The sequence below is a fragment of the Podarcis raffonei genome, chromosome 9 (assembly GCF_027172205.1).
Source record: "Podarcis raffonei isolate rPodRaf1 chromosome 9, rPodRaf1.pri, whole genome shotgun sequence".
NCBI classification, from domain to species: Eukaryota; Metazoa; Chordata; class Lepidosauria; order Squamata; family Lacertidae; genus Podarcis; species Podarcis raffonei.
In genome coordinates this window covers 58,883,866-58,908,952 of record NC_070610.1, presented here as the reverse complement: position 1 = coordinate 58,908,952, position 25,087 = coordinate 58,883,866, and the positions used below count along the sequence as shown (strand labels likewise).

Below are 25,087 nucleotides of genomic sequence, written 5' to 3'. Positions count from 1 at the left end.
GTTGAAAAAATGAATACCTGAAGTGGCCTTCCACCAACATGGGCCATTGGTCCACTTAGGTAAATATTGTCTCCTACACTGACTGCTCTCATGTAATCATTATTCCATGGGTGGGAAGCCTCTGGCCCAGGGTTCAAATGCAGCCCCTTCCAAGCTTCTCTAGCCTGTTAGATTCTCCCCAGGCCACCACTGCTTCTGGCCTTGCTTCATGCATTTTTGCCTGGGTGGAATGTGTCCTGCAGCACTGATAATGCCTCTTGCTTCCTTTGATGGAAAGGTGTGTTTGTGTGCGTGTGGAAACTACCCTTCTATACAAAGGCAAAATTTACAATCACTGCTGTGCCCACTGTTGCCTCTGCCAAATACGGGCATGTGGCCCTGTGTAAAAAGACGCTCCCCTCTCTGAATTATAAGGTCTGCTACTAAAGCAAGGCGGCTGTTTTTCAGATGTACCCAGTTCTTTTACCCTGCACCAATCCCGGACACAAGTCTGGCACAAGCTAGCAAACTCTGCACAGTGAGATGGGAAAAACAGTTTGAGTAAATGGTAAGCCTGTGATATCTTTTGAGGAAAAGTGAAAAGAGAGACACTGCAAGCGGCTTAAGCCTTCCTTTTGATTTCCAACCGGTAATTATTAAAAGCCTGTTTTTAGCTGTCAATTTCCATAGCCTTCCTTAATTCCGATGGCTCTCCGTGTTGTACAAGAGGAAGCAGGATTGTACCCGCACACGCATGGAACTGAAAAGAACTAAATTTAATTGGTAGTGGAATTAACTTTATTAGGCACTTGTAAGGCAATAACATGTAGCCATTCTGGAACAAAGGCACACCACGTAATTGTGGAACTGAAAGGGCCACATAGTTCATCAAAGGACGCTCCAGCATAAAAATGTTGAATTACAATAGATTCGGAAATCAAATTCTATGACTTAGAACTGTGATGAGGGTTTTTGATTCCATCTCTTGTATTAATCATTTTATTAATGCCAGGATGCTTCTGTTGCCATCACTAACACTTTTTGCTTTATGCAATTGGCAGCGTTTGTTCTTTATGCTCCTTATTTGCCTCTGACCTCACTCTTCTGGATCCTCCCCCATCCCACTATGTGCATGCATGAGTGCACACACCTAGCAATTTAGGATTACATGCATCTGATTGAAGTGGACACAAAAGCTGGAGTGAAGATGTCATGATAAATGAGAAGCAAAATGTAAAACAAATCCATTGCGTAGAGAAAGACTGGATTAGCACCTATTAGACGGTTGATTAAATTGTTCATTTTAGGCATCGAAACCGTTGCAAGCTCTGACGTTCAGCATTTGCAAACAGAAATCTCCAGGTACCAGGTCACATGCTCCAGCCTCCATCAATGATGTACTCCCGGCCAGTCATGAATGCTGACTGAAGAAAGCAAGGACAAAGTTTGAGCATATAGCATTATTCAAGTCATTGTTTCCTCAGTAAATACAGTACTATAAATGTAGTGGTCCCAACCAATATTAAATGTTTCAGAAGCTGATTGAACTCCATATGACTAAATGACCATTGTGAAAGGATTAAGGCTGCAATATAAATCCTGTTTGGGCGGGACTGGAAGTGGAGGTAGATTGCCAGCAGTAGCCTGTGAAAATCCCCAAAATGGGGCCTTGTGCAGATGGGACTGAAACAACACAGGTGCCGCTAGATTCTGAGCAGGCTCCACTGCCTTCACTTGATGGCACTGGGCCCAGTTACGACACCAGCTTCCATTAACATCAGTGCATTGCTCATTGCATTGATACTGTCCTGCTTAGTTTGGCTCTCACTGGATGGGGCAAGGCAGCAGAGAGAGGAAGAGTTTGAGACAATTGTGCAAGTATGTAAGAAGGATCTTAAATTGTAGGGATTGCAACTACAGTTTGTCCCGAGCACACCTAGCCCTGGTGGGGACAAGCGATGGAAAGCATAGTTCTTTATTGGCAAAGCACTTGGATTATATCTGTTCCTAAGGTGCAAGGAAGAGACACACCAGGGATGCAACAACACAACCACACACACCCTCATCTGACATGGTGCACGCAAGCAACTGACGTCTCCTGTGTGGCAGCTCCAGCTGCTTCCGTCACTGTAAACCCTTCCTTGTCCTTGGAGTCAGTGAGGGAGGAGATGGAGGAACTTCTAATGGCCCATCTCTCTCTGGGGCTGCCTCTTCCACCTCTTCGGCTTCCTGCAACTCTTCCCCAACCTCCTCTCCTCCGGTCCCTGACTGCCCAGGCTCTTTCCTCTGGCTCTTTCCTCACGGGTGGCACAACCCCACAAATCGCTGACCCCTTTGTCTGGACCATCCTGTTCCACCAGCCTCCTCTGCCCACCCCTCCGACTCGCTGACACAGTTTGGGATTCAAAACCCCACCTTGCTAACATTACTTGCTTCAAATTAAAGGTTCTGAGTGGCTAGAACAACAAACGAACACTTTATCTTGGTGCCATGAGTTTGCTATACAAACACCCCTCTCTACCCTCCTTCTAGACAAAGAAAAGTTCAAGGAACCATTCCAGCCAGTCAAAAGCACTCAAACAAGGATTGGTGAGCAATGGGGCCTGTGGCTTGTTCTGGGGGCCAGAATGAGGGGGCCTAAGGCCCCCCACCCAGTTCTATATTATTATTATTATTGTTGTTGTTGTTACTACCGCTTGTGCTTCACCAGCAATTGCCAGGGTGGGTTGCAATAATTTAAATTTCAGAATTAGAAACAGCTGAAACCGATTACAGTCAAGGGAATAGGGTGGGCCCTGAAAACACATTATCTCAGGTGTCAGCAAACAGAAGCCTGTTGGCACTAGCTGTTAGAGAGGCACTATTTCAGACAACCTGGTGTACTGCTATATGGCTGACCCATTGTACTTACTTCATCGGAAGCCAGGTATACAAACAGGTGGGCTACTTCTTCAGCTGTCCCAAACCTACCTATCCTTTGCCTGGCCATAAAGTCTTTCAGTGCCTGGAGATAAAAAGCATTCACTGCATCAATAAATCTAGACGTGGTTCTCATACACAGGACTTTCCCCTGGCGTTATTTTTCATCATGCGATACTTCAAATCCACACCCAGATCGTTTAGAATAGTTTGGAAGTGTATCAAACTTCCACGCGAATGTTGTTCCCAAGATACTGTTCAAAGAAAATAGAGGGGAAAGCCAAGGCAAATTGAGACATCTAACTGCCAAGGTAACCTGTACATGGGGTCAAGAGATGTCAATATTTATAAAGGAGGCTGCACTTCAACAGCTGCCAACAGGCAGAAGAGCATTCTGCCCCTTCTAAACGATAGGGTTGTGAGCTCAGTTGTTGCATTTAGGCAAGCCTAGCTCTGCCACAGACACACGAACTTCCCTTATAATCCTCTTACAGACAAAAGCTTTCTTTTCTGCTTTTGAATAACCACAGCCAGTTGTGTTATCTGACAAAACAGGCTAATATTAACTATGGTTTGCTTGCAACAAGCCATCTTCACAAACCATGGTTTGAAGTTGACTTGTTGCAAACAAATCATAGCTAAAATCATTATGGTTTATTAGTGCTTAACTATAGTTAATGCAAATTGGAAACAAGAGGAGGATCGGGGAGTACATAAGCCTACAGGTAGGCTAGGCTCATTCCCATTACAACCAGCTACAGTGTTGTTTATGAATAAACCATAGTTTACTATGATGGCTAAACAAAGCCAATTAATACATTCTGCAAAAAAGGCTTGCGGTGAATAAGTTGTCTATATTCAGAGGTGAGGAGGATCTGTTTACCGGTACTTTTTACATTTCACTCTACTTTTTACTCTATTTACTTGTTATAAATCCCAGGTTCAAAATGGTGAAAAATGAATGTTTTGAAGCAGCCTGTGGAGAACAAAGGTGCTTTAAATAGCTTATCACTGCTGGATTGTGTGTCATAATGCAAAAAATTAAATTGTATTGCCCACCTGTTCTGGATCAGGGCTGCCCTGGATTCTCTCCTGCAGAGAAGGAGTCTCAATAGTGCCTAAGAAAATACCCAAACATTAATTAAATGGCATCAGGTATTGAAATGGTAACTCCTCTGTCTGAAAATATTAGTTACTTTAATAAGTAGCCCAGAGGGCTTCACCCTTGAAATGTAAACTTTAGATGTCTTTGCATGAACTTGGAAACAGAACAAAGATGGTGGAAAGCTTCTTACCAGGACAAACACAGTTGCATCTGATTCCTTCCCCAATGAAGTCAGAAGCTATGGATTTGGTAAGTCCAATAACTGCTGCCTTTGAGGTACCATAGACACACCTCTTAACAGCTCCTGAGAAAGAGATCAGGGGTGGGAATCAGGAAATCAGATCATACCAAAGAATGCAAAAGCTCATTTTGCATCTCTATATAGCCTTCATCCTGCCTTCTCATTGGCTGTCTCTAAATAATCTTGTGATGAGCTGAACTTCTATTCCCTGTTCTCTTCTAAAAACATATTGCACAGATAGATTTTTATAGAAGAAAGCTTTTGTGTGTCTGTGTGTTTGCATTCTGTGCCCCTGAGAATATTGCCATGCACTATTTAGACCCCATCTCTCCAGCTGTTCCATTTCTACCCAAGGTTTCTATTACTTGCAGTTGTTGGGAGGTCACCCCAGTTTTGCCTCTCCCCTGGTCAACCCATAAAAGCAAGGCTGTGAGATACCTGTGGCCCTCCACACGTGGTTGGACCACAGCCCCCATCAGCCCCAGCCAGCTTGGATGACGGGCAGAGACGATGGAAGTTGGAGTGACCCGGAAACTACAACTAAACCAAGAAGCGGCAGCTAGACTGGTGACTGGGAGCGGCGGCCGAGACTACATAACACCGGTCTTGAAAGACCTACACTGGCTCCCAGTGCATTTCCAAGCACAATTCAAAGTGTTGGTGCTGACCTTTAAAGCCCTAAACGGCCTCGGTCCAGTATACCTGAAGGAGCGTCTCCACCCCCATCGTTCTGCCCAGACACTGAGGACCAGTGCCGAGGGCCTTCTAGCGGTTCCCTCACTGCGAGAAGCCAAGTTACAGGGAACCAGGCAGAGGGCCTTCTCGGTAGTGGCAGCACCCTGTGGAACGCCCTCCCACCAGATGTCAAAGAGAACAACTACTACCAGACTTTTAGAAGACATCTGAAGGCAGCCCTCTTTAGGGAAGCTTTTAATGTTTACTAGACTATTGTATTTTAATATTCTGTTGGAAGCTGCCCAGAGTGGCTGGGGAAACACAGCCAGATGGGCGGGGTATAAATAATAAATAATTATTATTATCTGGATGCCCAAATGTTGCCCATTCCTGCTCCAAGTCTGATGCTTCATTCTTGGCAGTTCTCATCCCACAACAAAAGGAAGCTTAAACAGACTGCCAAACAAAGTTAGGTACACTATATTATTATTGTTCTAGCATTGACAAGAGTATATCAGCAAGGGCAACATCATCTTGGACACACTTAGTGATGCTCGCCATGGTACAAGTGCTAAGCAGAGGCAGATGTTTCCAGAGTGCAGCCTTGGCTCTAAGAAGCCACTCTAGCCATCAAGATGTAATGGATGTGGCAGACCAAGTATTCATGGAGCTGCCGTAAAGCTGAAAGCAGCTTCCTTTATAAAAGGTCAGAAATGGCACTCCTCATTGTGGCTGGGCTATATAGACTCATCTTAAAAACTTGGCTATATGCAACTACATCTCTGTAATCTGTTTTTTATATATACTGAATATGCTCTGTGTATGGTTCTGTTATTATTTGTATGGTTAACATGTTAGTTTCTACATACGTTTATGATAAGTCAATAATATAATAAAATAAGAACTGGCATGCCATGTCCTGCATAGTGAAAACTTTGTTTTGTTATGTCAAATTTATAACCTGCTTCCCTATTCCAAGGAAGCCCATGGCAACTCACAATAATCAAAATACATAGGAACATTTTGAAACAAATCTTTAACATGCTAAAAGACAGCAAGTAGTTCCTGCAGTAATAAACCTTCATAAAATGTGGGGCTTTTTTTGCACTGGGTACCCGTCACTTGCATCTAAGTCCCCACCAGACAAGATGAATACAGATATTCATGTGAAATGACCCTTAGATTGGTATTAGACCAACAGAACACCAGAAGGACATAGCCCCCAAATATCCTATATCACAGGCACCAGTCCATTTTAAAATATGTGTAAAATAAGGTAAGGATGACATGAACCTTGCTGTGCTTAAACTGCGAAGCTACTGACCTTTGATACTAGATACCACAGAAGACATGTTGATGATGTTACCAGATTTTTCCGCCAGCATCTATTTGAAAAATGCAAACACAAAATGTTTTGATGCCATAAGAACACCAAGCAGATGACTATGAGAAAAGCTTTGCTGGAACAGTGGAAAGAAAGGCCAGTCTAGGTCAGCATCCCGTTCTCACAGTGGCCAACAAGAAGCCTATGGGAAGCCCGTAAGCAAGACATTCATGTAATACTGTGTCATTTCAAACAATTAAATTGAACTTTGGGTTCACAAATGTAGTTTATCTTTTCTTTTTTTAAAAGGTGCAATCGATGGCCCTTGTGGTCTCTTCCAACTCTATGATTCTATGATTCTAATTGAACTGAAAAAGAAAGCTTTTGTCAGATGCTTTAAAACTTCACACACAAAGATCATAGAAGGATTAACACATATTTGATGGGCAAATGAAAGATCTATATGCTCTTGGTCTCATGCCACGAGTCTCGTGGCCAGCGATGGAATACGTAGTGAGGTTCTCTGCTCTCACCTTATTTCATTAAAACTGATGGCATGATAAGCTGTCCCATGACAGGATAATTCTTTAAGGCCCTCCCCCCAACATCCTTTCATTTGCACATACATTGCTCACGATGGTCCTATGTGATTCTGTTTAATGCTCTTTGCACCCGCAAAAGTTTTGGGACGGCCACATTGCTTCATTTCCCATCAGTGCATATCCTGCAACTTCCTGCTGAAATTATCTCACTTTTTATGTCACAAATGTCCTGAGGGATTGGGGGGGGGGCATTTCCCACCTTGGTTGCACTATAGTCTCTCTGGACAACAATAATGTGATAGCATTGGGGGAGGATCACAACACACACCAAAGCAGAATTAATCCACCAGTAATGAACAATGGTCAAAACCATGTTGCAGAACACACCTGCGATAAAACACTAGTGTGGAGGGCCCCCAGAAGAAATGCTTCAGAAAAATTGTTAGTGGGTACCTAGCAGTTTGAAAGCACATCAAAGTGCAAGTAGATAAATAGGTAAATGGGAAGGTAAACGGCGTTTCTGTGCGCGGCTCTGGTTCGCCAGAAGCAGCTTAGTCATGCTGGCCACAGGACCCGGAAGCTGTACGCCGGCTCCCTTGGCCAATAAAGCAAGATGAGTGCCACAACCCAAGAGTCGGTCACGACTGGACCTAATGGTCAGGGGTCCCTTTACGTTTACCTTTTATGGTACAGTAAATAACTAAAAAAAATTATTAAATTATTAGGAGGAGGTTAGACTAAGGCCCCATCTGCACTATATATTTAAAGCAGAATCATACCAGGTTAAACAGTCATAGCTTTCCCCAATAAATCTTGGGAAGTATTGTTTGCTAAAGGCTCTGAGAGTTGTTAGGAGACTCCTATCCCCCTCCCAAGTGCTACAAATCCCAGAGTTCCCTGGGAAGAGAGATGGATTGTGAAACCGCTCTGAGAATTGTAAGTTGCAAATAATATCTCAGCCTGGCTCATCCTCCTCCTACACCACTTTTACCAGCCCTTTACTGAGCACACAGTGAGCTACACCTCTAAAGGGTAAGAGAACAGCATGTTGGCCTTACCTTAGGCAGGAATGTTTTGATCATCAGATACATACTGCGAACGTTGACGTTCATAGTGAAATCCCAGTCTTTTTCCTCACATTCCAAAATGGTCCCCGTACTGACAAATCTGGCATAAAAGACACAAGGAACAACAGGTTGTTTTCCTGTGCTTTCAGGGCTTTTCAAATATACCTTCAGCGGCTGAAGTTGTCCAGGCTTTTATTTTATTTTAGTTATTTTTATGCTGCTTATGTTGTCAAAGCTTCTAAAGTTATATACCTGGGTGGATATATCTTTTCCTGGACAGTGGGCTAAACTCTCATCTCCTCACCCTTGCAGGGTCAAATTTGATAGGCGGGCTGCGTTGCCCACCTTTCAGAGAATCGTAGAGTTGGAAGGGACCACGAGGGTCATAGTAACATCAGGGAGTCCTGAGCTTTGAAGCTCCAATTGTTGGGACTTCAAAGCACAGTGTGGGGCTGTTTGAAAGCCCAGTGCTTCTGTTTTAAAAGCACTTTGAGAAAGGCAATTGACCCATGACGGCAGCTTACCCTGCAATATTACATAGAACGTCAATTCTCATCACTTCCTTGGCCAGTTTTTCAATTTGTTCTTTGTTGGTGACATCCAGCACACGGACCTGGATGCCTGTTGAGGAAATCAGCATATCAGAATAGGCAATATTGTTTTGATTTCATGATAAAGGATGATTACCTTGCATGTATGTACACGTCCGTGCAGTGAGCGACTTTACAACTCTGCACATACAAATTAATTCATGTAAGTGTTCTGCACAGCTAGAAGCTCAGTTGTACAGAGTTCTCCATCACATTAAGCACTCACTTGTGTAGGATTGTATGCAGAGAGGAGCACCCTTTTTTGGGCCCTTGGCTCTGTGCATGAAGTGTGGTCAGCGGGCATATTCATGCCCTTCTTCCAATACATCTTCATGTGAAGAGAAGTTGCAAAAGGGTCTAGAATGTCAATATATTTCCATTAAAGTCAACAGGACCTCTAGGGGCAGCGTGATCACATTTCACAGAAATTCTCCCAGCTCTGCGTGGGTGGCTTTCATCCCCACCAGTGAGCTGTCCTCAAAGTATATTAAATCACTGTAAATATAGGCCTAATGCACACAGCTCCACCTGAATCTTGATGAATAATTTCCTTCAGTAGAAAAAGTGTTGTTGCTTTTCCACATCAGAGTTTAACAAAAGAAAATTAACACTACCCAGGTGTCAGCAGCTTAATAGCTATAATCAAACCATTATTGCTGAGTAATACAGATGACAGAAAATGCTATTAAGCTTTATTTTTTTGCTACAAAACTTGGATTTATCTGAAGCCAGGCAATGCTCTGAAAGGGTTCAGTTAAGAACGCAGGTCAGGACTTTTATTTTTTATTTTCAGAGGCAAGGGAATTTGATTGGGAATTTGCTGGCAAACCCAGCAGTGTTCAAGGCTAATTTTATAAGGTACCTACAACATATGTTTTACTTGGAAGCAAACCTTACAGAGCACAAAGATACTGACTCATACCCTCCAGCATTCCTCAGATGAAAATAGGGACATTTCTCACCCCTCCGGCCCTCCTTGACCCCCACAATTTTGTCGTCCCCCCCCCACCACAGAGCATTTCCTCCACCACTGTACCAAGGGGACACAGCACACACACCCTCCACAGCCCTGAAAACACCCCTTAATCCTGATTTTATTTTATTCTTTTCTTTTCTTACAAAAAGAAAAACACACTCCAATAAATAAATTAAAGAGGGGGGCAAGATTAGATACAGATGTACACAGCATTTAATAATAATAATAATAATAATAATAATAATAATAATAATAATAATTCAAAACTCCTTACGCTCCACTCTTCCCTTTTCTAATAAAATGCATTTTTGCATGTTATTTTCACTATTATATATATTTATATGTGCACTTTACACTAGTATATGTATTTATGTACACATTACTTGGCTGGAGAACTACGCTGCAAAATTCAGAGAAGCACGGATTTCAATGGACATCTTGTTTCAAATTCTGCAAATTAGGTAAGTTCACCTTTAAACGTGAAATGCATTGGACACCCCACCCCAATTGCTCTTCACAAGGTATATTTCTGTTCTGCTCTACTCTACTCCACTCCCCAAATCCATCCAAAATCTGAAGCAGACTGAGGCTCAAAATAACTAAAGAAATACCTGGATAGGCTTCCAGTTCTCTGAGTTTGGATTCATTGATATCTGTAGCAATGACCTTGGCTCCTTCTTTTGCAAAAGCCTTTCAAAACCAAACCAAATGTAGTTAATATCTGAACAGATTAAAACATGGGCTCTGCCTCCTAGCTGCCATGGATAGTTAGCTGGTTTGATAATGTTCTGATTGTTGTGAGGAGCTGCCATCAAAACATCAAACACAGAGTTAGGTAAGACTGATTTCTCAAAGAATTGGATTCAAATGACACATCCTCTCACTGCATTTATAGTCCAACCAAACCTCTATTGTTGTTGTCACAATCAAGTGGCATATAAATTATGTGAAATAAATAAAATATTTTTGTATTTGGAATATTCTGTTCCTAAATACGAAGGCATTTTCACAGACCATCTGTCATGGATGCTTTAGCTGACATCCCTGCATTGCAAGGGGTTGAACTAGACGACCCCCAGGGTCTCTTACGACTCTACAATTCTGTGATTCTATGACTGGACAGGTTGGTTTGGGCTGATGAGAGCAGGAGTCCAATGGTGTCTGTAGCGCCACTGGTTCCCCATCCCTGGTTTACACTCTCTAGCTCTGATCACTTGAAGATTTCCCCTTTGTGATTTCTTCCCTCCCTCAGAGCGGAGGCTTACCTAGGCTCCCTTGTGCCCTTGGCAAGCTGTACTGGCATTTGGCACCATACCCCTTGCACCCTTTCCAAGTGGGACCACTCACACTTCTAATAGTGACTGGGGAAGTTGCTGCGATGGGGAGGTTGCTGCAGAGTTGTTGTGATGGCCCACGCCAGCGACTGGATGCCTCCAACGAGGAACCCAGAGGAGCCTGGATGCCTTGCCCAGAGCAGCGGAGGGCCAGCCAAGAGAGCACACTGTTAGAATTCCTGCTCCATGATTGCAGTCATGGGATTTTTGTCTTTCACATGACGCGGTATGTTTTGACTCCACAGAGTGGGAAGTGATGGAGACAGGATGTTTGTGTTACTGTGTTCCGTGAAGTGGGACTATTGTTCTTTGTTCTTTTTCTCTTTGCTGTCTGATGCTAGAGAGAGAGGGAGCCATGTTGCAGTGCTCCGTGTGTATTTATATGTAAATAAAGTAGATTAGCCAAAACGCTGAATTGCTGAGGTCTGTCACGTGCATGATGTGCATACTCTGCAGATCCCTAAGTGTGCCGGTGTTGGTTGGCATCGGTCGCTGTGATGTTTGGGCTGAAGAAAGCTTATGAAGCTCCCGAACAATCGACCAGGAGGGAGGGACCATGTCAGTCAGGCATGTGTCCAGTTCAGGGTCCTACTCGAGTGTAGGCTAAACTCCTGACACACACAGATAAATGGCCTTCTAGCCACTCCAAACTAGAGTGGAAAGGCATGATTTTTGCACCCCCATGGCCTAAGCCAACCCATAGGTCAGGGGTAGGCAACCTAAGGCTCATGGGCCACAAGCGGCCCATGGGGGTCGTTTAACTGGCCCACAAGCCATTCGGCGAGTCCCCATGCGCTGTGCTAAACTGGCACAGCGCGGCATGGGGACTCATTTCTGTGACACCGGAAATCATGTCTGCACAGACACGGATGCTGGAAATTGCATCTGCACAGACGCAGAAAATGGTGCACGCGCACTCTCACTCCAGCCCATGGAGGGGGCTCCGCGGCAGTGAACAGGCTCAGGCAAGGTAAACCTTGCTGACCCCTGCCCTAGGTACTCTCCTTCTCAAGTCCTCACCGCTATCTAAATACATTCAAGCACAAGTACTTTTGTGACAGCTGCTTGCAGATGCATTTGTACAAAATCCAACCCAAAGCAAACTCAGTAAGAGTTCCCAGACTTACAATAGCTGTGGCTCGCCCAATTCCTTGTGCTGCAGCAGACATCAGTATTACCTTCCCATCCAGCCGGCCCATCGTGCCCCCTGTAGGTGATTCAAAGAGATTGTGGTATCTGATTCACCAGCACCAACTACAGAAGGAACAGCTGCAAGAAATGCACATTATCTTTCATGCTGGTTGTAGAGCCAATCACACACGTATTTCAATATATTTGCAGGGTTTCGTTTTTGCGTAACTAGGAGCTGATCAACTGCTTTTAATATATTTGTTGCATGCCACCACAAGCTCAGAGAGGTGCGAGACTCCAGGAGGTCTGGTTTCCTTGGTATGAGGGATAGCAGAGACTCCAAGGAAGGAGAGCCTCCTAAGGGAGACTCGTCCACTGTCGAACTTGAATCCATTGGTTTGGGTCCTACCCTCCAGAGCAGGAGAAAACAAGCTTGTCCCATCCTCCATGTGACAGTCCTTTAGATATATGGTTGCCCTGCTTTGCACATATCCCAGCTTGTCAACATCCTTCTTAAATTGTGCTGCCCAGAACGGGACACTGTACTCCAGGTGTGGTCTGACCAAGGCAGAATGGAGCAGGATTAGGACTTCCCTGGTTAAGCATATGGCTAGACATTTGCTTTGAGTCCTTTATTTAACAATAACAACAACAATACTCTTATTATTTATATGCCACCCATATGACTGGGTTATTTTACTTATTTTCCACATGGCAAAACCTTTTTCTAAAGGCAGAGATAATTCAAAGCTACTTATGCTTGCTAACGGCACACACACAAACTGCCAGAGTGCAGACAATTCTCATCTGCCAGAATCCATTCTCAAATGAAAGAGTCTATTATTTGTAAAGAAAAGGAACAAGAATGGAGGAAAAATTTACCTCAGGAGTGCTGTGAAAACCTCTTTGGAGACCTTTGTCCAGGAGGCGGTTACTTGTGTTTTTCAGAGAGCATGCTGGGATTCAACTCAAGTGTGCTGGCAAATTGCTTCCGAGTTAAGATAAGTCATTGCCGTGGTAGAAGTAAATACTGCCATCTAGTGAAGTTTAGGGTTAAGCTACTTTATGGCAATGCATAAAAGACTGTTGGCATCAGACTGCTACTTATGAACAAAGACAACTGGCAAAACGGCACTGCTTTCAATTAACCGGAGAGGAGTTTAAATATATGTCTAATATATCTCTAATTCATGCTACTGTCGATAGGCTAAGCCAGAGCTTTCCAAACTGGATGTGTCGGCTGCAGTGTGTAGATGTGTTGCGCAGACACTCCCCATGCTACTCCTGGGGTTGGAAAGGGGTTAGTTTAACCTCTAGCTTGCTAGTAAAACTGAATTACTGTGTTGCAAAATTATGCATGTCTAAAAAATGTGTCACCCACATGGAAAGTTCTGGCCAAAATGGATTGACCAAGATGCTAGGATCAGGATAGCTAACAGGTCTGATTTTTTGTGCTAGATGTAATTCATAAAAATTGTTCAGCAGTTGGCCATGCCGCACAAATGAATTAGATAAAATTACGGTACATCTGGTTGTATTTAATACAGCACTCCCTAAATCTGTTCTCATGGCTCCCTCAACCACCTGGAGCAGATTTGGGGGGGGGGGGGAGGCAGGTGGAGCATGTGTAGAGAGGAGTGCGAAAAATTCAAACTGAAATTGCTCCACTCACACACATTTAGTTGAATACTGCCCACTGCACTGAATGAACAGCAATAAATTACTTCTAAAAAGAAAAGATTATTTGAATGTGCAAGCTCCACCATGCTGGCTTTGGGAAGGACATGACTGAGAAAGTGCTACATCTACCTATTTTAATTTTTATTACTATTGGCAGTTGCCAGCTATACTAAGGCGAATCTCAGGGAATGCAGACCATGCTGAGGGTTGTGTAAACCATCAGAAAAAAGGAAGCTTATTTCTATACCTGGCTAAACTCATTTACCTCACAAGGAAGCAAGCAGATTCTGCAACTTGCATACACTTAGGCAAACATCCACATGTATTCTGCCAATGGCCATCGACACACCAAATTAAAATCTTGCTTAGGTCTTGCTTCCGATTTTTATCAATTTACAGTCATACATTATCAACTAGAACAGAGGTTTCCAAATTGTGGTCCATGAACTTCATTCAGGTCTGCCTTAATATTCACTTAAATTTTTATTTGTAATTTTTGTTGCTTTTTTTAATTTCCCATATTGTCATTTATGGTATTATTTGAGTTCTATGGAATGCAAACTGTAGTACAATGAAACACAAGAAATAAAAGCAACAATAAAAATGCAATTAAAGATCATCCATTGTCCCATTGCATCATGTTACAATTGCTACAACAGGCCGAAAAGCCATTAAATGGTGCACAAAGACCCTCAGCAATTTTCAAGTGATCCATGGAAGTTTGGGAACCAGATCTAGAAACTTAAAAAAAAAAAATGCATCTGTTTTGTCTATGGCAGGCTTACCAACGGGACCCTGGAAGCTAACATGTGCTGTGTAACTCACCGCTTGGTAACCTTGTGTTGCCTGTCTTATCTAGGATTTAGCCTTCACATATTTTTACTTCTTTAAAGGGAGGATGAACCAGTATCAGTGGAGCTGTAATGCCAGACAAACACTCAGCTTTCTACCACAAGTTTAGCATAAGGAAAACAGTGTTCATGGCTCAGTGATACTCTACCGGCCATGCAATAGGGGAGTGGATCATGCTGCATAACTCAGTCCCATCTCAGCTGTGGGCCCTATGCTTTCATCAATGTGGATGCATGGAACTCCTCTTTGTGAAGGGGATGCTGGGATACTCAGGACCATTCCTTCCATCAACTGGCAGGGGAAACTGACGGGATTCTCCTTGCTGTGGCAAGTGACTGAGGCGATAACGAGGCTTTCAAAGCTAGCATAGGGGAAATGGGAAAATATTTGAGCAGAGGTTAGAGATGGGATTTCTGCTTCATGCTAACCATTTAACACTTTGCAAGACTGCTTGCTGGCTGAAGACCTTTGTTTAAAGCTCAGAGCTCTACAAACAGCCTATTTTAGTCAGAAGCAAGCACCGAGTTAAATGGCGCTAACCCCCCACGGAACAGTGCATAGGACTAGTCATGCACGAGGCTGGATTAACAACCCAAATCCAGGCCATCCGATCCAAATTCCAGCATTCTGACTGCTATACCAGCTTTTGCCAGCTCAGGGATCAACTACAGCTGCCTACATTTTTGGACTCCCCTTGGAGATGTGGCTACGGAGCGGTTGTCATGATGAGCTCACACACGTCTCAATTTACCTCTGTACCATCACACTTTAGAAAGATGACTTCAGTTTCAACAACAGAAATATTTGTGCAAAGGTATTCTTTATGGACTGCAAGAAGATCAAACCATCCATTCTTAAGGAGATCAGCCCTGAGTGCTCACTGAAAGGACAGATCATGAAGCTGAGGCTCCAATACTTTGGCCACCTCATGAGAAGAGAAGACTCCCTGGAAAAGACCCTGATGTTGGGAAAGATGGAGGGCACAAGGAGAAGGGGACGACAGAGGACGAGATGATTGGACAGTGTTCTCGAAGCTACTAACATGAGTTTGACCAAACTGCGGGAGGCAGTAGAAGCCTGGCGTGCTCTAGTCCATGGAGTCACGAAGAGTCGGACACGACTAAACAACAACAATTCTTTATTTATTCTTTTAAAAACACATTAAAAATAAGTATGATGAAGTCAAAAGAAGATGGAAATCTATTAATCTGTGTCCACAAAAATATCAAGACAGCTATTGTGTCTTGCATTTAGAAACATCGTCATTGTTTGAGCCTGCAAACCACTGCTTATAATTTTTGTCTGTAGACTCTGCTGCTCTGTCAGTGGACGGGACACCTGAAGACTTTGTGTCTGTTGGAGAAAAGAATAGTGGACATCTGTTTAAATAAAAATGGCTGCAATCAAGAACATGTTTTCAAGACATCTGTCATTATTAGAGACAACCAGAAGGCAAAACAATTGTTCAGAAGAGAATGACCATTTGTGGGTAGAGGGTTCTGGGCCTTTGTATAAAGCGTAGCACAACACATACCATTAATCGTTGTGACAACTGAAGCTCATAAGCCGTACTAACTCAAAATGGCAATGAGCTGAACTTGTGTCATTTAAATTTGTTGGTGTGCTTTGTGTTAGATGTCCTGCAATTAAATCATGTCTCCTGTGCAGCTGAGAGCCACGCTTTGGAGGTGCGGAGATGAAAAACTGTACTAGGAGTGATGTTTAAGGAATTACACTGCCAAGGCTGGCAAACGAGGGCAGAAAGTGCACTGCAACTATGCTAAAAACGATGCTTAAATGCTTCTCAGCAGTCGCCTCTCTCAAAAGATGTTGAGATTTGAGATTTATACGAATCAAAACAACCCCACTATATTTCAGACCTTGAAATATTTATTTAGTACAGCTGCAGACTCAGTTTAAAGAGTCACAGGCAGATATGATTTGTACCCAGCTCAGTATTACGTTTCCAAGTTGAACTCAAGTGCCAACAAATTGCTGTACTACGATGAAGAGCAGCATGACTGAGTGAGCAACTGAAGGAGGGAACAAAGTCTGCTAGCTTTTGTGCTACAAGATTCCAGAGCCTTTAAAACAGAATCAAAACTGCTCCGGGAAATGGCAAAGCGCAACACAACCATGCGCATCAGTGTACTGGGAGAACCTTACAGCTTGCTTTAACGAGAGCAGTTTTAACTACGCACACCTGCTCCTCCCAGACCCTTGCAGTGCCTTTCCTGCTTCTTGCTGTTGCATTTTGGCTATATTTTTTTATCTCCGCAGCATATGGGGAACTGTGGGCCAAAAGGCACACTGAACACTGGAATGCAAGAGATGGTGTAACTACTATTGCCAGCTACTTTGGACCTACCAGAGTCACCTATTCTGAGTGCGTGTATGAGAAGTAACAGAAGTTATTATTGATTATTCCTGCACTCAGGGTCATAGGCACCCTTGAAGCACTTTACATGGCTGATAGTGTGGTACTTTTCATGGGATTTGCATTTTTCTTAGAGGTTCTTCCCTTTCAGGTAGTATATTACACCAAGGGAGAGGCTTGTGAGATCTACCTCTGTAAATAATAATAAACTTATTTACATCTCTAAATAAAAACTGGGGGGGGGGGTGTTGTAATGAAGGGCAGTAGATATATATTAATAGAAAATAATACCACTGTGTTTTCTGAGAACCCCAACATCCACCAATTGTAACATGCATGAAAGAACATGGTGCCCCAAGTGGCTGCTAAACAAAGGGATTTGTTCTGAGTGCCAGAAACAAGCCATTCCTGTGGTTCCTGCTTCATTTCGGCAGTCTTCTTTTGTTTCAGTGGGTGGGGACACAGTTGTTTCGTTACTGCAGTTGTCCAGCTGCTGGAATTCACAAATCCTTGCCAATCTGCGGCAAATCTCCCAGAGGTCTCCCAGCAGATCTCAGTCTGCCTTCTGCACACCCCTGTATCACGCCATTACCTACCTTTAAAATCTCCTAAGCGAGAGTTATCAAAGAAGGTCGGACAGCTCAACAACACAGGAGCGGGTGTGTCCAACGACAGAGCTGGTTGCAAGGAGCGCTCTCTACAGGGAGAAGATGGCTGCTCCGACACAGAAGGAGGAGCAGTCTTCCTTGGTGATTTTAGCTGTTGCTCCTCGCTTGTGGACCGCTGCCTCCTCGAGGACCGCTCCTTCCATTTCCTAACTTCCTCCTTCCAGAGTAGCTCATTTCTGGAACACAAAGGAGACACGTTGAAGAGAAGAGTCATTTTTGTGCTCTCAGCCTACAAAACCCACCCCTCACAAGCAGAGGGAAAGGCTTGGCTTCATCTAGCACAACAGTGGGGAACCTCAGCCCTGGGGGTCAAAGGCAGCCCTCTATGTAGACCTCTCTGCCTGGCCCTTGGGGATCTCCCCAGGACGCTGGCCTTCCCCTTCACAGTCTTCTTGAGTATTTTTGCCTGCCTGTCCTTGCACTCTGATAAAGGCTTGGATGTAGAGGGATGTGCAAGGGTGTTTAGAAGTTAGTGGCCCTCAGGCTGATCTACCTGAAGATATTCAGCTTGCTGCCACTGGAAGTCTTCTCATTCTAAATATTGCCTTGCATGAAATTCTGCACATGACTCTCTGAGGTGGCCTAGATGAGATCAGTCCTCTTGTCAGACGTGTGATCGCTGCCTAAGTTTTGAACTACTAGTTCCTATTTGGAGAAAGGAGGCGAGCTAGCAGTGGGAGGCCTGCTGCCAGGCCCCCTCGCTGGAGAGATCAGACTCTGCTTCTAACGTCCCACCCCCTGAAACATGGAACTCCTCCCCTTCTGAATAGTGGCAGCAGCACTATTTAAAAAACACCTGTAGCATGCCTTCATTCAAAACGATGCAAGCTGGGCTTTGGCCTGCTTACAAACTGACGTGTCGTGAACTGACACTGGAATGGACAAATGTATTCAATGGTATTGATTGGTTTTGTACTGTGTAGCTTGCCTTTCAACTCCAAGGAACACAAGGCAGCAGGCATGACTCTTCTCCCACACCCCATTCCCTACTCACAACAGATCTGGGACATAGCTTGGGTCAAGAGGTCACGACTGAGCTTTGTGGCCGAGTGCAGATTTGTAAAAGGGGGGGGGGGGATCTGTTCTAAATTCATGGTAAAAGTGGCGTCCTTGGTAGTGTTGCAGGAATTAATGTATAGGTTGGGGGGGGGGTTGCCCCTCCAGCAGATATCATGCACATCATGCACTACCAAAATCAGCACAATCACTTTTGTGACTTGTCCCCACAAAACACTTCATCACAGTTTCTTCCTATCTATTCAAAGGGCCTCTGCTACACAATACCAAACGTAACAATTCACTGTTTTGCTCTGGTATTCCTGGCTGGTGTCCTTGTTTTTTTGTCCAAGGGAGCCCTCAGATTTCTCTGTTAACAGTAGAAACACCTAAATGTAATATGCTACACTTGTGGCCCCCAGCTTGTCACTTGTGGGTACCATAGTGCCCCCTAAGACACACACAAGTGCTCACCAAGGCTGTGGATTATTCGTTTGTGTTTTTTTGGGTGGGAGCACAGAGGTGTTTTTCATACTGGGGTGAGCTCTGTAAAATGGGTATTTTGTGGTGCGCACAACAACTTTAGACATCCACATGTGTCCTGGTGGCCCAGAAAGGTTGGGGACCCCCATGCCAAGGCATGGTGCATTCTGAGAAGCCAGTCCACACCATCTGTATGCAACACATGGGCCACATACTGTGGTTCACCAGACCGCTTGCTTTTGCAGTCCAAGGCAGGCTGGCAGCTTAGGATTCTGTGATTCATGGCCTACCAAACTTATGCACAAGTATATTTGTCTCAACAGAAATGCCACTGTTAAGAGCGTCACAGTTTTGAAGAACAGACATGCAACTGATAGTGAGAGAAGAACAATTCCAGATAAACCTTAGGGCTTACTTTAACATAATCTCCAGTTTTTTCTTCAGTTGAGCATGTTCCTTTTCCAGTTTCGCATGCTCAGATTTCAGCACAAGAAGCTGGGTACTTTGTATTATTCCACTTCCACCGCCACAAGTAATCGCTAGTGGTACCTGAGAATTGTCTTTGTGCGATGCTATTACTGAAAAAGAGGGTTAACGAAAGGAGCCTGTTAAAAACTGAAAACATCACAGTGACTGACAGAAGCAAACAACATGAATGGTTGGATCAGTCATAGGCAAAGTCCGGTCCTCCAGATGTCTGGGACTACAATTCCCATCATCCCTAGCTAACAGGACCAGTGGTCGGGGATGATGGGAATTGTAGTCCCAAACATCTGGAGGGCTGGAGTTGGCCTATGCCTGCGTTGGATGGTAACTGTACCATTTAAGAACTCTGCTATGCCTATGTGTGCCAGTTTCCCAGGTCTGCAGAGGTGCATAGAAGGTGGGGATGCATATATCCTGAATACTAAATACACCCTTTTCCAAGACAGCAGATAGAGATTAGAAGATTAATCAAAGATACAAATTTACAAGGTATATAGGTTCAGGCTGGGCATTTTAGCACAGAATTCTCAACTTCCAAACTTAAAGAACTCTGTAAAATCCTCGATAATACAATTGTTAAGGTGAGATGCAATTTTAAAAATACCGATTTTGCAATCAAATCAACATAAGCATTGCGTCACATTTCAAGGGAAGCTTTATCAGTTGGTTTTACAGTAATTGTAAGTACTTTGGAGACACAAAGGAATCTGTGAATACTAGCCTTACAGAGATGGAATGCTCGCTTCTCTTGTTAGACATATCTTATTTATTCTGCTCCATAACTCAGAATAGTAAAAGAGGCCTTTTTAATGATTGCCCATTTGGCCCTTTGCAGCATGGGGTCGCATTTCCTTGGTGGTAACCTTTTGGAGGCTGCACCCCAGTGGCAAGAAGGGCCAGGGGAAAAAATGGGCAAGATCAGAGGCGTGACTTGGAGGTTTGTACAGGAGGCTACATAATAGTCACACAGAGGCTTCTACACACACATCTTTCCATCCAGGCAAACAAAAGGCATTTATCACAGTTCAAAGACACTCAAAGAGCAAGTTAGTAATGGGTACGGCCTGGAGAATGTCCTGAGGGCCGGTTGGAGAGGCCTAGAGGGCCACATCTGATCCCCAAGCCAGAGGTTCCACCCCCTGATCTAGACCTTAAAAACACAGTTGATACAGTCAGAATATGACTTTGCTCGATTGATATCTGCTTACCAGTCACATCCTGCTCTTGTTGTACTCTGCGAAGTTCTTCCTTGAGTTTTCGCAACTGCTCTTCCCTGTGCTCCGCGAGAGCTTTTGCATTAGCCATTCTGGGAAAAGAACAATAACATGATTCTTCATTTTGTTTATAAAAAAGCAAAATAAATCAAGGCTGCAATCCCTCCCCCACCCCAAAACCATAACTATACCTGGGAGCATGCTCCATTTAACACTCTGGGGCTTCCTTCCAAATAGGTATGCATAGGGTTGCTCTGCAAAAGTGTTGTTAAGTACCTATGAAAAGACCAGCTGGATTGGAGGCAAAGGCCTCTCTTCCCGTTTCCCACTGCGGGAAATTTATTGACATAAAACTGGAGTCAACCAAGGGCCAAACTTTAAATACTAACTTTTCTGACATATGTTTTCAGAGGCCAAAGTCTACTTTTGTCAGAGGCTATCATTTCCAATTGGCTTTTGAGGAAGAGAAGAATCAGACAGCAGTAACCGCTACCTCCACTCACTGCTGCTCTCACCAGCTAGATGGGGCACCCCCTCCCCATCAGTTCCATTTGCCCCTTAAAGAACAGACAAGAGGGCCATCTGCTTAGGGACCAATGTTGTCAACTAGGCTCCCCTGAGTTAAGGAGCCAGTGGAGTCCAGCTTAAGCCCCAGAAGTCTAAGCCCAAATCCTGTAAGGCTAACAATTTCCAGGGAAATTGGATCTCCAGACTATTATTCAGGGGCCACCAAAGAAAAGCCAGCTAAGTAAAACGGGACTTACTCTTGATCAAAATATTTGCACTGCTTCATTCTTGCCATGTCTGCTTTAGCAAGCTGAGTTTTGAGGTCCTCGATTTCGTCCTTGTTCGATTCAACACCTTCATCAAGTTTGGCCTAAAATTAAGAGGGAGGCAAGAAGATGTCTAAGCAGGAGGGGGAAGAGTTGCTATGCACCCTTGACAAGCAGGCTATTCTCGAAAGCTACAGACAATGGTTAAAAATCACCAACAGTTTAAATGCCAGATGAGAACAGGCTACCAGAGTTGTACAGTAGAAGCAGCAACTTCCTCCTACTAGCCAAGATTAAGAATTATTCATTTAAGTAAGCTTACAGAGCCTCACACTTGGGCTCTAGTGCTTTGGCTAAAGGCACCATATCTGTCAGCATATACAAGGTACAAAGCCAGCATTGATTCGTGGTTAGAGCAGGGGTGGGAAGCTGCTCTGTTGGATGCACGAGGCCACCTACCTGTCAATCACCTGACGGTTGTTATGAAAAACACTGTCCACAAAGCAAAAATGAATTCAAAACCATGGCTACAATTGGACAAAGCCAGAGTGGTACATGTTCTAGTTAACTCCCGCTTGGACTACTGCAATGCGCTCTACGTGGGACTACCTTTGAAGGTGACCCGCAAACTACAACTAATCCAGAATGCGGCAGCTAGACTGGTGAATGGGAGCAGCCGCCGACCATATAACACCTGTCCTGAAAGACCTACATTGGCTCCCAGTAAGTTTCCGAGCACAATTCAAGGTGTTGGTGTTGTCCTTTAAAGTCCTAAACAGCCTCGGCCCAGTATACCTGAAGGGGCATCTCCACCCCCATTGTTCAGTCCGGACACTGAGGTCCAGCTCTGAGGGCCTTCTGGGGGTTCCCTCACTGCGGGAAGTGAAGCTACAGAGAACCAGGCAGAGGGCCTTTTGGGTAGTGGCGCCCGCCCTGTGGAACACTGTCGATTCAGATGTTAAGGAAATAAGCAACTATCTGACTTTTAGAAGACACCTGAAGGCGGCCCTGTTTAGGGAAGTTTTTAATGTGTGATTGTTTATGATCATCATCATCATCATTATTGGGAGCTGCCCAGAGTGGCTGGGGAAACCCAGCCAGATGGGTGGGGTATAATTAAAATTATTATTATTAATAATATTATAATTCCTGGGTGCAGCTGATTCCAGTAGGGCTTGCTGAGCAGCACTCTCAAATAACCAGGAACCCACTTTGAGCTTCTGGCTGGTCCTTTCCAGTTGCGTCTATCTGCCCCCACATCCAGCATCACATATGACATTGGGTGTGGGGCAGGTGGCAATACATTGGGGAAAGACAGCCTCGTGAACCAAACTGGGACCCCTGCTGGGTCTAATCTGGCCTGCGGGGCAGAGGTTCCCAATGCCTGGGTTTGAGTGCTGACTTTGGACCAGGAAGATCAAGGTTCAAACCCCCACTTAGCCATGAAGCTCACTGGGTCACCTTGGGCCACTTACTATCAGTGAACCTAACAGCATGAGGATAAAATGGAGGTGGAGGAAGACATGCATGCTGCCTGGAGCAGATCAGGAGAAAGGTAAGTGGAGAGAACATAAAATGTTGTAATGAACGTAAACCAGTATTAGGTTCTTTGGAGAAGCTTCACTTCCGTCTGTAATAGAAAGCATGAAAACAGGAAATGGCTCTCTTAGGAAGTCAGTGCATACCCTGAGAGTTTCTTGTTCTGCAAGTGCACTTCTTAGGCTGTTCTCCTTCTCCTTTAATACAGCCCCAAGACGGACCGCATCATTCTTGGCCGCTCGCACTTTCAGCTCCATTGCCAACTGGGCAGCCTTTTCCCTTTCCTGGAAATTTCTTCTCATTTCACTCATGGCATTTTCCAGCTCCTGGATTTTCAGCTTCAGACTCTAGTTAGAGAGGAATAACAGTTGGAGGCATCACTGATGACAACTGAAAATGCCATTGAACAGAGGTGCCTAGAACAGAGGTGGGGGAAGACCTGACCTAATGCCACTGTGATGTCGGGTGATGTTATGCTTTGAAGTCCTGATCTTTGGAACTTCAAAGCACAGCAAAGAACTTTCAAACAGCCCTTTGAATGCATCCCCACACTGCTTCTTAGTTGTAGTTTCTTCAGTACAGCGGTACCTTGGGTTAAGTACTTAATTCGTTCCGGAGGTCTGTTCTTAACCTGAAACTGTTCTTAACCTGAAGCACCACTTCAGCTAATGGGGCCTCCCGCTGCCACCAGAGCACAATTTCTGTTCTCATCCTGAAGCAAAGTTCTTAACCCGAGGTAATATTTCTGGGTTAGCAGAGTCTGTAACCTGAAGCATATGTAACCTGAAGCGTATGTAACCCGAGGTACCACTGTATTGCGTTAAGCACTTCAACTTGCAATGAAGCAGCAGCAGCATGAGGTTGTTTGAAAGCCCTTTCCTCAAAAAACCTCCCTGCTGCTCCTGAAACCTCTTAGTGAGGGTCTTTGTTTGGGAAAAGGCTTTGTAACAGCCCCACATTGTTCTGTAAACCTCCAGTTTTCAGAGAACAGCATTAGGAGCAAAAAGTGGTATCCCCTGAATGTAAGGCAGGTGGGCTGAGGCTCCCAAAAATGGCCTTGTGCACCACATGTGAAATCCTGGTTGGCCTCATTTGGTTCCCAGGCCAGAGGCTCCCAACTCCTGATCTGAAAGGTATTTCATAGATCTCATAGGATCATAGAGTTGGAAGGGAGTGGGACCCCAAGAATCATCTAGTCCAACCGCCTACAATGTAGCCTTTACTGTCCCTTACTGGGATCGAACCTGAAATCGTGGCACTGCAAGCACCACGTTCTAACCGACTGAACTACCCTGCCTTGTTCATGGCAACTAAAATATTTCTCAGAATGCTGGGCTTTTAAAAAGGAAGGATGACCTAACAACAATGCAGGTAATTGGGGGGACGGGACACCCACCATTTGTACCCCCAGCCTCACACATATTTCCTCTGTTTCCCCCACCAGAGTATGCATGAGAACACAGCATCCAGTTTGCTCACTTTCTCAATCAGAAGCAAACAAAAACAAAGTCGGGCAAAGAAAACAACGAGGTGGTTTTTGCATTTGGTAGACTTCAAGGGAGGTGATGCTGGGCTGCAGCAGTCACACACCCCCCTACAACATCTGGGCTATGGCACCCATCACTACATTTAACGGGATTAGCTTCTTTCACACAAGAGCCAACCCCAGTGAAAGTCACACTAAGCAAATCCTCAAAAGATTTACATCAATGTGTCCTCTCACAGTCCTGAGAAAAACCAGAGTAAGATAAATAAAAGCACACCTTCTGTTGTTCTTCTGTTGCTTTTAATTTATCCCCCAGTTTACAGTTTTCTTCTTCCAAGGCAAGATTAGCAGCAGCACAATGTGTTTGCTTTTCTTTCAGTGTATTCAGTTCTAGGAGCAGTTCTTGGATTTGCTCCTTAGATGCTTTCAGGGCAGCTTCAGCTTTTCGGCAGCACTCAGCCTGTTTAGTATATAGAGATTGAGATTCAAGTAAGGCCTGCGATGCAATATCATTCATATGGATCATTCATGATCTGCTCCAGGCTTTTGGCTGAACAGCAGGTTAAAATGCTTTAAGAAAAAATAGTTTAACTGCCATCAATACCGGAAAGATCCCACAATAATATCCCGTGTATTTTTGTTCTGACAGA

General features: G+C 44.3%; 2 protein-coding genes across 4 annotated transcripts in view; both read right to left on the bottom strand.

Annotated features, from left to right (window-relative positions):
* Positions 1 to 754: 754 nt before the first annotated feature.
* On the bottom strand, positions 755 to 12,964 carry BDH2 (3-hydroxybutyrate dehydrogenase 2). Of its 3 annotated transcripts, none has more exons than XM_053403935.1 (10): positions 12,766 to 12,964; positions 11,880 to 11,959; positions 10,030 to 10,108; positions 8,377 to 8,473; positions 7,844 to 7,952; positions 6,244 to 6,304; positions 4,194 to 4,307; positions 3,958 to 4,016; positions 2,891 to 2,983; positions 755 to 1,403 (listed from the first exon to the last, which is right to left on the bottom strand). In XM_053403935.1, the coding sequence occupies exons 2-10, from the start codon at positions 11,949 to 11,951 to the stop codon at positions 1,350 to 1,352; spliced, it is 738 nt and encodes a 245-aa protein (XP_053259910.1). In that variant the 5' UTR covers positions 11,952 to 11,959; positions 12,766 to 12,964; the 3' UTR covers positions 755 to 1,349. The 3 variants fall into 3 exon arrangements, with proteins under 3 accessions (XP_053259910.1, XP_053259909.1, XP_053259911.1); XM_053403934.1 differs by having other exon boundaries at positions 11,880 to 12,021; positions 12,766 to 12,962; XM_053403936.1 differs by lacking the exons at positions 10,030 to 10,108; positions 12,766 to 12,964 and having other exon boundaries at positions 11,880 to 11,969.
* Positions 12,965 to 15,560: 2,596 nt separating this feature from the next.
* CENPE (centromere protein E) overlaps positions 15,561 to 25,087 on the bottom strand; it is a 36,624-nt gene continuing 27,097 nt past the window's right edge. The window contains exons 31-37 of the mRNA XM_053403940.1: positions 24,715 to 24,933; positions 23,098 to 23,298; positions 21,404 to 21,516; positions 20,634 to 20,731; positions 19,355 to 19,517; positions 17,389 to 17,636; positions 15,561 to 15,768 (exon numbers count right to left, since the gene is read on the bottom strand). Coding sequence (XP_053259915.1) covers positions 15,650 to 15,768; positions 17,389 to 17,636; positions 19,355 to 19,517; positions 20,634 to 20,731; positions 21,404 to 21,516; positions 23,098 to 23,298; positions 24,715 to 24,933 — 1,161 coding nt within the window. The 3' untranslated portion in view covers positions 15,561 to 15,649. The remainder of the gene's footprint in view (positions 15,769 to 17,388; positions 17,637 to 19,354; positions 19,518 to 20,633; positions 20,732 to 21,403; positions 21,517 to 23,097; positions 23,299 to 24,714; positions 24,934 to 25,087) is intronic.